Here is a 13,502-nt window from a genome sequence, read left to right as displayed (position 1 = left end):
AGACCAGAATCTCCCCAAATGTAAGCAGGTGTATCCAGGACAGGAGTCAGGATTCCTGTTGGTCGCACAAAGGCAGTAAGCCGCTCAAAATGGGAGGGGGCACTCAAAACACAAGACATCAGTCCCCTTCCTCAGAATGCACCTTAACACTTGCCTTCAGAGTGCCGTCCCACTGGTAACTCCGCAACGAGGGAGAGACAGACGCTAGGGCACTGTTTCCAATCTCAGCCACATCTCCACATTCAGTACCCCCCCCTCCCAAGTACATACAAGTCTCTGGGCCAGTGGCGTTATCCCGCCATCCCACAGATGGGACAGTTTCTTACAGCTCCTCCAAGGCCACACCAAGATGGCAGGGTCACCTCTAAGAACCTCAGAATAGACTCTAGAAGGGATTCTTCCCTGTCCTTTCCTGGTCACCAGGCCAGACATCAGACAGGCTTACCTGGTGGGCTCATCGAAGAACATGACAGGAGGGTTGTTGACCAGCTCCAGCGCGATGGCCAGGCGCTTCCGCTGGCCTCCTGAGAGGCTCCCTGTCCGTGTATTGGCACAGGGTAGCAAGCCCAGTGCTGTCAGGATCTCCTTGACCTACAGGCAACAAACCCAGAATCTTCATTAGGAAACAATCCTCCAACCTCTTGGCTGTCAGGAACATAGCTGAGCAACTCGGGATGCCCTGCCCTGCTGGGCACAACCCCACGATCCATACACAGATGTCTACACTGCTGGGCCGTCCCGGGCCATCCCAAGCGAGTGGCAGATGCTGTGGCCCTGACTGGAGAGACAGGCAGAACCATCAAGAGGCAAGAAGTGCGCTGGGGAGGTTCAAGTCAAAGGCTGGAGTCTTCACTCAGCCTCTGGCTGGTGACCTGATGTCATCCTTCACTTCTAATCTGAGCCTAACGCCTGGCACGAAGAAATGGCCTATAAATATTTGATCAGTGGATGGATTAATGAACACATAAGTGACACAAAGGGTCATTGGCTATCAAACGCAGTAATGACTGCAAAATGTCCTGTTGGAACACCAGGCACACAGTAAGTACCCCAACAGCTACCACCCATGTCTCTTGTCTCACATGCTGCATGTGAGACAAAAGTGCGTTCCTTGACACACACCCACAAGCCAGCCCTGTCAGGACGCCACTAGAGACTGTGAGCTCAAGGCAACAAGCACATCTGTGTTGTAAGTGACACAGTGGCCACCTGTGCTAAGGAGGCCCTGAGATGAAGGCTGAGAACAGAGAAAGACACAGTTAGCTGTGGGCAGAGTCCTCTGGCTGGCCCAGGGCGGTGACCTAGTGTTAGCTCAGGGAACCAACAGGTCAGCAGGCTCTTGGGAAGAAGAGGCTCAGACGGCTGCCACTTCCCTGTCAGGCTCTTCTCCAGGGTACTCAGTGATTTCCTCCAGAGTTTGCCCAGAGGCAGGACAGCTCTGAGGCAGCCAGTCCCTGGTGGCCATACCAGGAGGACCTTGGCCGGTGGCTTCTCTGGGGAGATGAGGTCATCCAAGAGGAGGAGAACTCAAAAGAAGAAAACTTTCCACTCTGGATTTCTGGATTATTTATGCATGGTCAGTAGAGACTGAAACTGGTGACAGAACCACTTGGAACCCAGTGCTGGCGGGCTGGGAGCAGGTGCAGTGCAGGGCTCAGGGACCTGAGATCAAGTCCCACTCTGTCTATCCTTGCCGATGCCCTTCACCCAGCACTACCATCTCCTTCTGGAATGCCATGCCTCTGAGAGGTGACTGTCGGCCTGGGATCAGCTTCAGTGTGGCTGTTTGGGAAGAGCCAGAGAGGTAGCACCACAGCAGACAGGCCTTTCTTTTCGGTTGCTTCTTGCCATAAACAATGTCTGCTGATCTTCCAGCATAAGGCTTCCAGCCTCTTCGGGACAGCTGGCTGATCTGTCAGTGTGGCTAGAGTCATTACCTCTGTGGGAGCATTCCATACACTATGTGTGTCTCCCTTTCTTCACTTTCATAGCAGGGGAGAGGAAATAGAGGCCACCAGTTGGTGGCTGTCCTTCTGCCCACATGACCATGTTTCTACAACCACAGGCCTGGTTCTTCTCTCCAGCTTTGTCTCAGAAGTAATACTATCTAGGTTGGTTTTGTTTGAAAAGCAGTCAGAGAGAAAGAAAGAAAGAAAACAAAACAGCAGGGTCGTTGTTTTTATGTTTCTCCAAATAAGCAAACCAACAAAAAGCAAAATAAAGCAAAAAGATTCCCATGATCACTTGCAATTCAATTCCTCCTGGGACCTCACCATCGAGGGATTGTCTCAGCAGCCCCAGAATGGCTCATGGCAACCTCCCTCTCAGGAAGCAGCTATACCAGAGGGCTCCTCAGGGCCAAGGTGCCTTTTCTGGGAAACAAGGGAGTCTGTGAACAACATACTCCATCATGAACTAGATTATTCCATTCCATTGTTCTTCCACGTGCTATACCCAGCATCCTCCGAGGCACTTCAGGAGCTGCCTGGAAATGAGTCAGGGTAGCGTCCAGATGCTAATCTGTCCTTGAGATGCCTGTTATAGGCTCTTGGAAGAGGCAGGAACTGTGTTCAGCTGAGAAGAGGGCCGTAGCAAGTGAGATCTCTGGTAAACAAACACATGCAGGACACAACAGTGCCTCAACCCTACGTGGCTGGCTTACTACGACACTCAACACAGAGACCATGACTGCATGAGGGGTTTAGGCCTGACTCTCCCAGGGACATTGCTTGGACCAGGATGATGGAGGATGTGCACATGTAAGTCTTGTCAGTCTGAGGCCTAGCTATGACTTTTCCCAGCAGGCTCCAGGCTTCTCCAAAGACTGCTATCTTCTACTCCAGCAGCAGATTGGGCTCCTGAGGCCCAACCAGCACCCACAAGAGGGGCTGGAAGCTAGACTCTGACAGCAGCAAAAACAGCATCACAGGCGAAGACGGCACTGGAGGCCAAATACCTGCCTCATGGTGGTCATCTGCTCAGAGGCCTGAGTTGGGTGAAATCTACTCCCCCAGCTTGGCCACAGAGCCATAGTTGTGGAGAAATAGCCCTGCCCCCATCTCTCCATCCTAGACTCACACTGATCTTAGCGGCTTAAAGACTTGAGCCTCAGAGGCTGTTGGATGGGAGGTGGTACCCAGAAGACTGCGGTACCACTGTCTTCTGATCAGTCACCAGGAACCACAGGATGCTCCAAAGGAAAGAACTGCATTAGGACTCACTTCTGGCTTCTGCCAGTCCCACCACTGTTCCAGCTGCATGAGGGGACCTTCCTTCTCATCAGTGCAAGATGGAATGCAGGGGCAGGGAGTGCTGGAGGACCCCGTCCGCTGGTGTGGTCATCTCAGGCTCATCCCGGCACACACTGTTCTGACGCTTGGTTCCCCTCTTTCCTTCTTCCTTTCTAGAGCTTTCTTTTGTCGTCCCAATAGTTGCTTCACTTGAGTCAGCTCAGGCTGCCATGTCAAAGTGTCCCAACCTGAGGGCATAGACACTGGAAATGCCATCTGGAAGTCTGCTCGAGGCATGGTGGCTGGCGCTGGTTCTTCCCAGCCCCTCTTGACTCCTCTCTTCTGGGCTTGCAGGTGGCATTTTCTCTCCTGAGTGTGCTTGTGCCTTGGCCACCTCTTCTTGTAAGGGCACTGAGATTGGATCAGAGCCATCCCAATGACCTCCTGTTATCTTAGTCATCTCTGCAAACAGCCTGTTAATTCTGAAGGACTAGGGTTAGAATTTTAGCATATCCCTTTGAGGAGGGGGTTTGGCTCCTAAGCCTGTCTCTTCTTATCTTCACTCTTAGGTAAGAGGGTGGGAGTCAGGTGTGGGGGTTGGGCCGTGGTGTCCTCCTCAGTCACATTTTGTTAAGAAAAGATGGGAGCCTGTGGAGGCTCTCGGAGCTCACCCTACATGATAAGGTCACGAACCCTGTTCTGTTGCCCACAAGTGGCCCCCAAACTTTCCACATCTTCTCTGTGTTGTGTGCAAATAGTCCAATTTCTTCCCCTCAACCTCAAAACAAGAGAATTCCACAGGAAAGACTTTCAGTAGTTTCAAGGAGCTGTTTTCATCTCAGAAATGAGCTCTTCCTCTCTACACTGCACACCCCACTACCATGACTAGAGAATCCCAGGGCTGTGAGGGTCCCACAAGAAAGGGAAATGGGGAGCCCTCAGGCTGCCAAGAGCTGCTTTTCCACAGACAGCCATAATCTATATCACATTAGTCATTCGGGGCAGCACAAGGAGGATGTATGAAATATATATATATTATATATATATATATAATATATATATATATATATATATCCTTCCTTAGGTAAGTATTTAATGATGTCCAACTAAACGATGCATCTCACATCATACTATCAATGTCCCTGGCAACTGCCAGGCAGCTGCACTACCCTCATTTCCTGGCCTTGGGGGTCTTCTGCTATGTTTATCTTTTGCAGATCCTCCTCGCACTAGGGACAGAAGGAGGAGGAGGCAAGCTGAGCTTCTCTCCTAGCCTGTGAACAAGGACTGACCTGCACTCCTCAAACCCTATGACCTCCTGAGGCTCCTGCTGGGTCCTGCATGCTTCCTTCCCTGCTCCTTAAGGATACAGGGAGCCAGGAAAACTGATAAAATGGAGGAGAAAAGTCTCAGATAGTCTGGGAATGTTTTTATTTTCTTTTTGAAAGGCTGGCTAATAACACATAAGAGCCCAATTTCTCCTTGCAAAGGTATGTGGGTGGAGGGGGTTATTTTTAAACCAGTGACTAAACCATCTCCATTGTCAGCATTTCATAAAAATATATTTTAATCTAAAATGTATTAAACACCCAAGGGGATGGAGCCCTTGGCTAGGCTCTGAGGTAAGCATCTTCAGGCCATGGGGGTAGGGTGGAGGCTAAGGCTGCAGACTGTTCGATCTAATCGTCAATCTATCCCCAGAACCATCTCTCCTGGACTCCAGCCACTGCACCCTGCCACACCATGTCTGGTGCCCCCATCACCCACATAGACACGCCAGGAGAGGGGAAAAATAAAATCACCAGAAAAAAATCTAGAAGAGAGAAATAAGGCCTCCCCAGCAGTCTCCACATGGGCTCCATCACGCTCTGGGCCACATGTGTTGGAGCATCACACTCACCATCTCCCGTCTGCCTTCATCCTTCTCCTGCAGCTTCAGATGTGCAGACACCTGTAGGCAATAAGGACAACAGTCAGGCTCCATCTGGAAGGATGAGTCTCACCGGATCCAAGCAAGGTCCAGGGCCACACCGGGGTCAACACCACACCATGCTTCAAAGCCACAGCAAGGTCCACGGTCCCATCAATTTTTTAAGCTGCTTAATGGATTCACGAGACACTTTCTCACTCCCATGGCCTTATAGAGGTAGGGTCCTGGGGGAACTATGTGGGTCTGCTATGCTTCTGTTTATCTCATGGTGTCCCCATGAGATGTTTGTTCCAGCACAAGGACAGGGAAACCCTAGGCAGCAGGCTTTGAAGGCAGCTTGGGAGGGGACCAGAAGTGCATTCAGGACCTCCACAAATCAGGTGATAAACCACTGCTGACTTGAAGCTGTCACCCTGGGAGGATCTGTGGACAGCAGGTGTGGGACAGCAGGGTGAACTTCCTGGTTTGTTTACTCAGATCCTCTTTACCAGTGTAGTATGGGGTCCCCAGCCTTGCCTAGTGAAACCCCGAGACAGAATCACCTAGGCCAGGTTCAGCCCTGTTTCAATTACACCAGACTCTGTGTTCTTGGGCACACCTGAGCCTCAGTTCCCTCCTCAGCACAAAAAAATGAGCTTAAAATCTACCTCATTATTTGTCGAAGTTTCTAACGGGGTCAGATGAGAGACTGAGAGGCAAGGGAGGGGACTAAAAAGGCCCCAGGCCTCAGAGTGGAACAAGGGTAGGCCTATATCACCCCTACCAGGCCAGCTGCCTATCTAGTGACACTGAGTGTCCCAAAGGATGTGTCAGGATGGACATGAGGCAAAAGAAGGACATAAAAATGTACAATTGCCGGGTGGTAGTGGCGCACATCTTTAATTCCAGCACTCAGGAGGCAGAGGCAGGTGGATCTCTGTGAGTTCAAGGCCAGCCTGATCTACAGAGTGAGTTCCAGGACAGTTAGAGCTGTTACACAGAGAAACTCTGTCTCAAAAAAGCAAAAAAGCAAAACAAAACAAATACAAAAATGTACAATTACTGTAGTTCAGTAGCCAGTGGCCAGGAAGTGGAGCCCATGGAAGACAGGCTCTCGAGGGGTAGAAGGTTAAAGAGAAACATCCCTAACGGTACTGTGAACACCCTCAACTGAGGATCTAATGGTATGTGACTCTGAAATGTATGTATTTCACAGCAAGACCGAGAGGAGACACAGTCGCCACAGAAGAAAGTGGTGGAGCTAGAGAGGCAAAGTGATGGATCACCAGTGACCAAGAGCTACAACCAGGTCACCCAACACATGGAGGGTCACTCAGGGACTCACTGGAGTAAGCAAGTAGATGAAGGACAAGACTTGGGGTGAGGGAAACCTTCTCAGTAGGCTGCCCACTCTATTCTGTGTGTAAACCCTTCTGCATCCTCTAAGCCTGCCAAAGCCCCTTTGGAGGCCAGGTTGGCAGGCAGATCTCCCTAAAGTCACTGTTCATGGAGGCTGGGTGGTGGTGTTCCCTTACTCAGTACCAGAGTGAGAGTAACCCTGCCAGGCCCTCCCTTTCTGTTTTCCCACAAAGCAGGTCAAGGAGCAGACCTCAGATTTGAAATCTTAACCCACTTTTCTTTGTTGAGTTGAGGCTCCTTTGAAGTCACACGAAGTGCTGTGTGGTAGCCACTGTCTGGGCTTTGCCCATTTCAAGTCATGAATGTGAGGGCAAGACCTCTCCGTGTAAGGCCACCAATATGAACGTGGTATCTGACAATGTCCTCTTCAGGACCAGGGAGGGGACAATCCCACTGGGACACTATGCAGTGGCACCAAGAAAGCAGAGAAACAGCGCCAGCCAGGCACAAAGTGAGCCATGACAAGCAGAGGCTACCAAGCAGAGCTGAGTGTTGGTTTGTAAATTACCCTATGGGAGACATTCTAGAGGCTTCTTCTACTCACAAAGAGATCATGTGAGCTGTCACTGACTGTGGGGTACACCTTTATAAAAAAAAAATGATCCCAGAAGCCCAGAGTTCCTGCACTGGTGGGGACACAGTCTGTGCAAAGAAGGCAGACTGGCTGTTCTGGACACCGATGCTACAGGCATCATCTGGACACTTGCATGGCCCCAGAGGGAAAGGTATTTTTAAACTCCTCCCGGACTTGTGCACTGGAGTCTCAAGTGAAGACATGTGATAGGAGTGGAAAGAACCAAGGCAGACCTATGACAACCAAGGACAACACTGATGAGCCCCAAGGCCCAGGATGCACCCCGTCTTCCTGTGCTACTCATTCTCCCAGCAATAGACTGGAATAGTCGCACAGATGAGGAAGCCACGGCCAGGGAGCTAAAGCAACATCATGGAAGGAGGCAAGTTAGTGGTGAAGCTCAGAGACCCTGGGGCCACAGCTCTGCCTCCGAGCCCCCACATGGCACTGCAAAGCCTGCAGCCCTCCCTCAAGGCTCAACTCCCAGAGGTCCTGCTCACCCCTCCTCCCCAGAGATGGCATCGCTGAGACCCTGTGGGTAGCTAGCAATGGCTGACTCTGTCTTTCCCCTGGCATATGGGTGTGTCTGATGAGGCTCTCAGAGAACCAGCAATCCACCAAAGAAGGAATGACTCAAGGACAGCGATGAAGGGTATGTCTGCTAGATTATATCAGCTTGACATAGGAGAGAGTCATTTGGAAACAGAACCTCAGCTGAGAAAATGGCCCTGCCAGATTGGCCTGTGGGCAAATGCCACTCCTGGGCCTGTGGTCTTGGGTACTCTAAGAAAGCAAGCTGAGCAAGCCATGCAGAGCAAGCCAGTAAGCAGCATTCTTTCTCGGCCCCTGTTTTAGTTCCTGCTTCCAGGTTCCTGCCCCACCCTAGATGATGAACTACAATTATGAGCTGAAATAAACCCCCTACCATGTTTTTGGTCATGGTGTTTTATTACAACAATAGAAACCCTAATTAAGCAGAAGGGAAGTTGCTTAGCCCATGGGGAAACAGGAAGGTGGTTTCCATGGAAACAGTCATTCAGCTTAGTGATCAATAATCTCAGACACTTGATTGTGACTTTGCCAAATGAGAGCTATTAAAACTCCTGCTCTTGGGGATTGTGTTCCACACAGCTGTGTGAGCAGCAAGCCTGAGGCAGCCCCTCTGCTAGAGGGAGTGAAGTGTACGTGGCCGGGTGCAGCAAGTTCGTGCTGTGCAGAGGGCAGGGGTGGCTCACCATCATGGCCTCCTGAACGGTGAGGTGAGGCAGCAGCATGTCATCTTGCATGATGTAGCATGACACCTTCCGGAAGCAGCGCAAGTCCCGGGGCATGCCATTGATGAGGACTGCCCCCTTCATGCCGGTCTCTCTGCAAAGACAAGGGGAGGTGGCTGTCAACCAGAGCCTTCAGCATCCCACCTGCAGGTGGCTGGGAGAAGCAAACGAGAGAGGGTGCCTCCCTCCCTCCTGGGCTCTTCCCAGCAGAACCATTCACCATGGCCACAGGATAGGGCAGAGGGACCAGAGACCCAGAGCACCATACTAGTACTCTGTGGGGAGCAAGTGGCCAGCAGGGAGACAAGCCACACACCAGGCCACTCTCAAATGGCATGTTTATCACACCAGATGGAAAATGGCTTCTTTTCTTTGCCTACTGTGCAAACATGCCTGGGAATGCCCCTCGACCCAGCCACAGAGCAAGGATGTACACTGGCTATTTTATCTGCAGCCCAGACTACACCAACTGCTCCAGGATCACAGGTGCACCCAGCAGGTGCCTCAGGTGGCTCAGCAGAGACAGCATCCCAGCCATGATGCTTCAGCCCCACGACTGGTCCTGATGCAAGGGGAGAACCTTCTGACTGCAGGTGAGGTTGGTTGGGAGCCTCCTGTGTCCTGCTAGGGATAGAGGGCCATCACCCTAGCAGCCACCCTGTGGGCTCCTCATGCGTGTGCACCTATCTTCCTTTCCTCCCAAGGACACAGCTTCGCAGCTCTGTCTCCCCATGGCCATGGAGAACAGGAGCATTATGGAACCTGAGGGCACTAATAGAATCATCCTGGGTTTCAGCTTATCATGGCTCACTGTCAAGGCTGAGGGCCTTGCGGTGGGTCCTGCTTTCCTCCCAGGCAGTGGGCAGCTCCCTTGGCTTTGCCTGCATCTCTGGAATGCACAAGCCATCCTCAGTCTTCTAGGAACTGCTGTGATGTTCTGAAAAATAGCTGGCCTCAAGAAAGTACCCCACTCAGCTCCCTCCCTGTCTTGACTCCTGGAGTTGAGAATTTGGCTTTGATCTTCGGATGTGAATATAATGGATAAGAACTTGTCATAGTGATGATTGTGAAAATCAGAACCTCTGATGTTAGGATGTTAAGAAGCAATTCAGAGCTCTAAGGAACAGTGAGGTTTATCCCCTCCCCCCCCACCCAGTAATTGAAATCATTAGCATTATGGTATCCATGCTCAGGAACTATGTTATGTTCTGGCTTGCATCTGAATGTCCCCCACAGGGTGTGCTTGAACTCTTGGTCCCCATATTGTGGTATTGAAATGGAGGTGTGTGGCTATGGGGCCTGGGTGGTAGAGGTCACTGAGAACAGACCGTTAAAGGCTGAAGCCTGGCTCTGCCTCTGGCTCCACTCTATTGCTTCCTGGGCAGAGCCAGGGAACAGTGACAAACCTGGCTGCTTCAGCTGCCATACTCTCTTTCCCATGACTGTGCCCCCCAGGACTGTGAGCCCAAACAGACCCTTGCTTCCTACAAGGGATGTGGCCACAGTAGCAGGAAGGTAAGTGATGAGTTCTAGGTAGATACTGAAACCACGTAGGGTTTTGTACACTATATGGACCATGACATTTTCTATGCTGCATGCGTGTGTGTGTGTGTGTGTGTGTGTGTGTGTGTGTGTGTGTGTGTGTGTGTATGTGTATGTGTATGTGTGTGTGTGTTAAAGCTTAGTTTATAAATGGCAATAAGTTAATAATAACCACTAATAAAACCGAACAATTATAATGGGCTGTAATAAAATTGTCGATGCCCATCCTCATATTTTGGGGACATTATTAAGAAGAACAAGGGTCCCTTAAACAAAATACCATATATCTCCAGCCAATTTGATAGCCTAGACAGTTAACAGGCATAGAGTGTGACGACACTGATCCATGCCCCAGATGGAACAAAAGTGGCATCAGATTGCACATTTCTTTTAAAAAGATGTGTGCAAGTAATATACGAATTGTTTAGGATGGAGTTTTGATTCTTTTGGTCCATGGTTAACTATGGGTCATTGCTGCTGCCACACCTTGCTCTGTGAAAACCAAAGGGCAGGATTTTAGGAAAGCTTTTCTTAAGCACTTCAAAAGGTTCCACTTTAGAAACATTCACAGACACATGACCTTGGCATGACCTTGGGAACGGTGATTCCCTAAAGTCCAGACAACCATGGAAACCACAAGCCTTGGGCATGGCAGCTCCTCATTCTCTTCTAACATGCCTTGTCTAACTATCTGGCACACCACCCTACTGGCTCTCTGTCTTCTGACCATTGCTCTTCCAGATCTTGACCTTGGTACTCTTCCCTTTCCAGGGGGTAAACTGAGGGCGGAGCTAATTAGGAAGCTGCCTTTGTCCACCTGCTTGTGGTCTCTTCTTCATGCCATTGGCAGGTGCAGGCTTTCGGCACTGTGTGCTCTGTGCTGTTTCCTTCCTGAATTCTCAAGCTCTGGACACAATCATGCACAACACACACACACACACACACACACACACACACACACACACACACACACACACACACACACACACACACACACACACACACACACTCAGTTTTCCAGGAGCCCATGTGAGTAGAGCTTCTGGTAGCAAACCCTATACATGACAGAATGCTCCCAGTGATGACTGTCCTGAAGTGGCTCCACCCCCACACAGCTCTCTCTGCTGTCATCTGCTCACCTGTATCCTGCCAGAATGTTCATGAGCGTGGACTTCCCAGCTCCAGAAGGACCCATGATGGCCACCAGCTCTCCACTGTTGAATTTCCCAGAGATCCCTTTCAAAAGGGTCTTGTATCCTGCAAAATTTGCAGATTGGATTAGTTTTTCTAATTGTTGCACGCTTGGTTTGGCTCCAATGCTGAACTGCTTGGCTGCAGCCAAAGGCAGAGTCTCCCACAGTGCAACATGGAAGACTTAAGGTGACATTCTAGGCCGGAAGCAGACCTTGTGTCTGTTCTATGCTTCTGTCTGCTTCCCAGAATGACCTCATACCATCCACGACCTAGACACATGTATATTGCTTAGGGTTTTCAGAGCACTTGTCCAAATGGCATCTAAGTCTAGGGAGATCCACCATCCCCATCTTGAAAGGAGGACAGGTGGACAGAGCCTATTCAGCACTGGACCAATGGCCGTTACACCTCTGCCCAATATGGTGCACAGGGGCCTGCACTGACAGGCAATGACCTCAGTATTTCATTTGGGAGTTTTTTATTTACCTCTTCTAGACTTACATAAACACAAATAATTTGTACACAATTCACAAGCAATTGCTTTATGATTAAATAATATAATCAATGCATTGTTAATTCCCGTATGAATGATTGAAAGGGCTTATTGTCACACAGTCACATCAAATGTCTAGGGAATGTCTGCCAAGTGTCTTCTGCCAGGATCTTTAGAAAAGGGGCGGATGTGGGGGGAGCCACACATCTGAAACAAAATCAGAACACTGCAATTTTCAAGTAGACTGTGGAAGTGTGCTATAAATGATAAGTGGATGCCACTGGTCCAGCGATACCAACTCAGACATGTCCCTTGGCATGGCATCAGATAAGAGCCCACCCTGGAGTGACAGGCAAACATTACATTTTAGCTCTTGTGTATGTCTAAAGAGACCTCCCGAGCCAGGGGCATGTGGGGAACTTGCCTGGTCTCCCCAGGCTCCAGCAAGCACCCAAACCTGCAGGTCCAAGAAAGTTCCTCCCCAAGGGTATGTTCTATCCACAGTCTTACTGTTTCTCACAGATGGGATACTTGGACATTCTAACCTGTCACCAGGTGCCACCTTAACTTGGACATGGAGTCCCTGGAGCCTTGTTTAAGAGAGGCAGAGAGAAGCGGAAGCTAGAGCCAGGAAGCCTGCGGCTCTGAGACTGAATCATTAAGCAGAGGAGGGTGGCTGTCAGCTGTTGTCCCCTAGGGCTGAGAATCTCCCCAGTGGGAAAGGAGACCCAGGAACAGAAGGGAAGGGCATCAGGGGAGGCTCTAAGCTGTGGAGGAACCCAGTTCCCTACATGATGGCACTAGAGAGCAGAAGATGAGCTAGCCAGAAGGACAGGAATTGTGTCTGCCTTCAGTGGACAGACAGATGAGCAGATGGGCAGACAGAAGTACAGAAGAGCCAGGGATGGCAGACACTCTTTCTGCACAAAGCCAAGCTCCCTGTCCTGCAGGCTCATCAGACAAGAGTTCTGCCACTTGGGGACAGATGTGGACCTCCAGGGGCCCTGAGTGACATCACCAAGGGAGTGCTAAATGCCCCGGTGCCTACTCATTACTACACTTGTCTATCTAGGCTGGAGTCGGGGTTACTGTCGAGCAAATGGAGCTTCAGGCTGCTGGTGCTTCAGGCTGGTTCTAGTCCAAGAGGAACACTCAGCCCCTGCTGAGCCCCCATGAGCTGGAAGCTGCTCCAAGCTGGTGACAGGTCACTGAGATGGCCACTAGCTGGGTGAAAGCCAAATGTGATTCAAGTCCCCTCTGTACAGCTTACATGAGAAAAACACATAGATGGCTGGACACAGCTGGGCTCCCAGCCCCCGATCAACAGATGAAGTGTGTATGACCAGGCCTAGAAGCCACCTCACACATCTAACAGGGCAGCCAGCTGTTTAGAGTCCAGTTTTGACACAGCCAGGGCAGGACCAGACAGTCTTCTCTTAGGCATCAAGACCACATTCCTTTGCCTATGAACAAGTCAGTCCTTCCTTGTGGTGATACCTTGTTTATACTCTAACACATAAAGCTTGCCTGACGATCAGAGGGTGGGGCTAACTAGCTAACCATAGAGGCCTGGAGGTCTGTATAGACAGACAGGAAGTGATGTGGTGGGGAGGAGGTAAGAGCTCACTCTCTTTTTAGCTGGGAAGTTAGGGAGGTAAAAGTGGCTATGGCTTGCTCCTTTGTCTCTCTGATCTCTCAGCAGCCTCTCTTTTCCTGACTCCCCACCTGTGAGCAGACTCAGCGTGTGCACAGAGGGGGCAGCTGTTCCATGCAGTCTTAAAATATGCCAATCGTTGGATTCCCTTACGTCTGGTGGTCAAAGGTCGCACTATGGCATCGAGTGTCAAAGTAAAGGGCTTAATTCACA

General features: G+C 50.5%; 1 protein-coding gene across 1 annotated transcript in view; it reads right to left on the bottom strand.

Moving 5' to 3' along the window:
• Abcg1 (ATP binding cassette subfamily G member 1) overlaps positions 1 to 13,502 on the bottom strand; it is a 38,118-nt gene that overhangs the window by 12,003 nt on the left and 12,613 nt on the right. The window contains exons 2-5 of the mRNA XM_027394400.2: positions 11,088 to 11,205; positions 8,368 to 8,500; positions 5,131 to 5,181; positions 446 to 591 (exon numbers count right to left, since the gene is read on the bottom strand). Coding sequence (XP_027250201.1) covers positions 446 to 591; positions 5,131 to 5,181; positions 8,368 to 8,500; positions 11,088 to 11,143 — 386 coding nt within the window. The 5' untranslated portion in view covers positions 11,144 to 11,205. The remainder of the gene's footprint in view (positions 1 to 445; positions 592 to 5,130; positions 5,182 to 8,367; positions 8,501 to 11,087; positions 11,206 to 13,502) is intronic.

This window comes from Cricetulus griseus (genome assembly GCF_003668045.3).
Source record: "Cricetulus griseus strain 17A/GY chromosome 1 unlocalized genomic scaffold, alternate assembly CriGri-PICRH-1.0 chr1_0, whole genome shotgun sequence".
NCBI lineage: Eukaryota > Metazoa > Chordata > Mammalia > Rodentia > Cricetidae > Cricetulus > Cricetulus griseus.
Note: the sequence above shows the minus strand (reverse complement) of the source record. Positions and strands in the feature narration are given on the sequence as shown.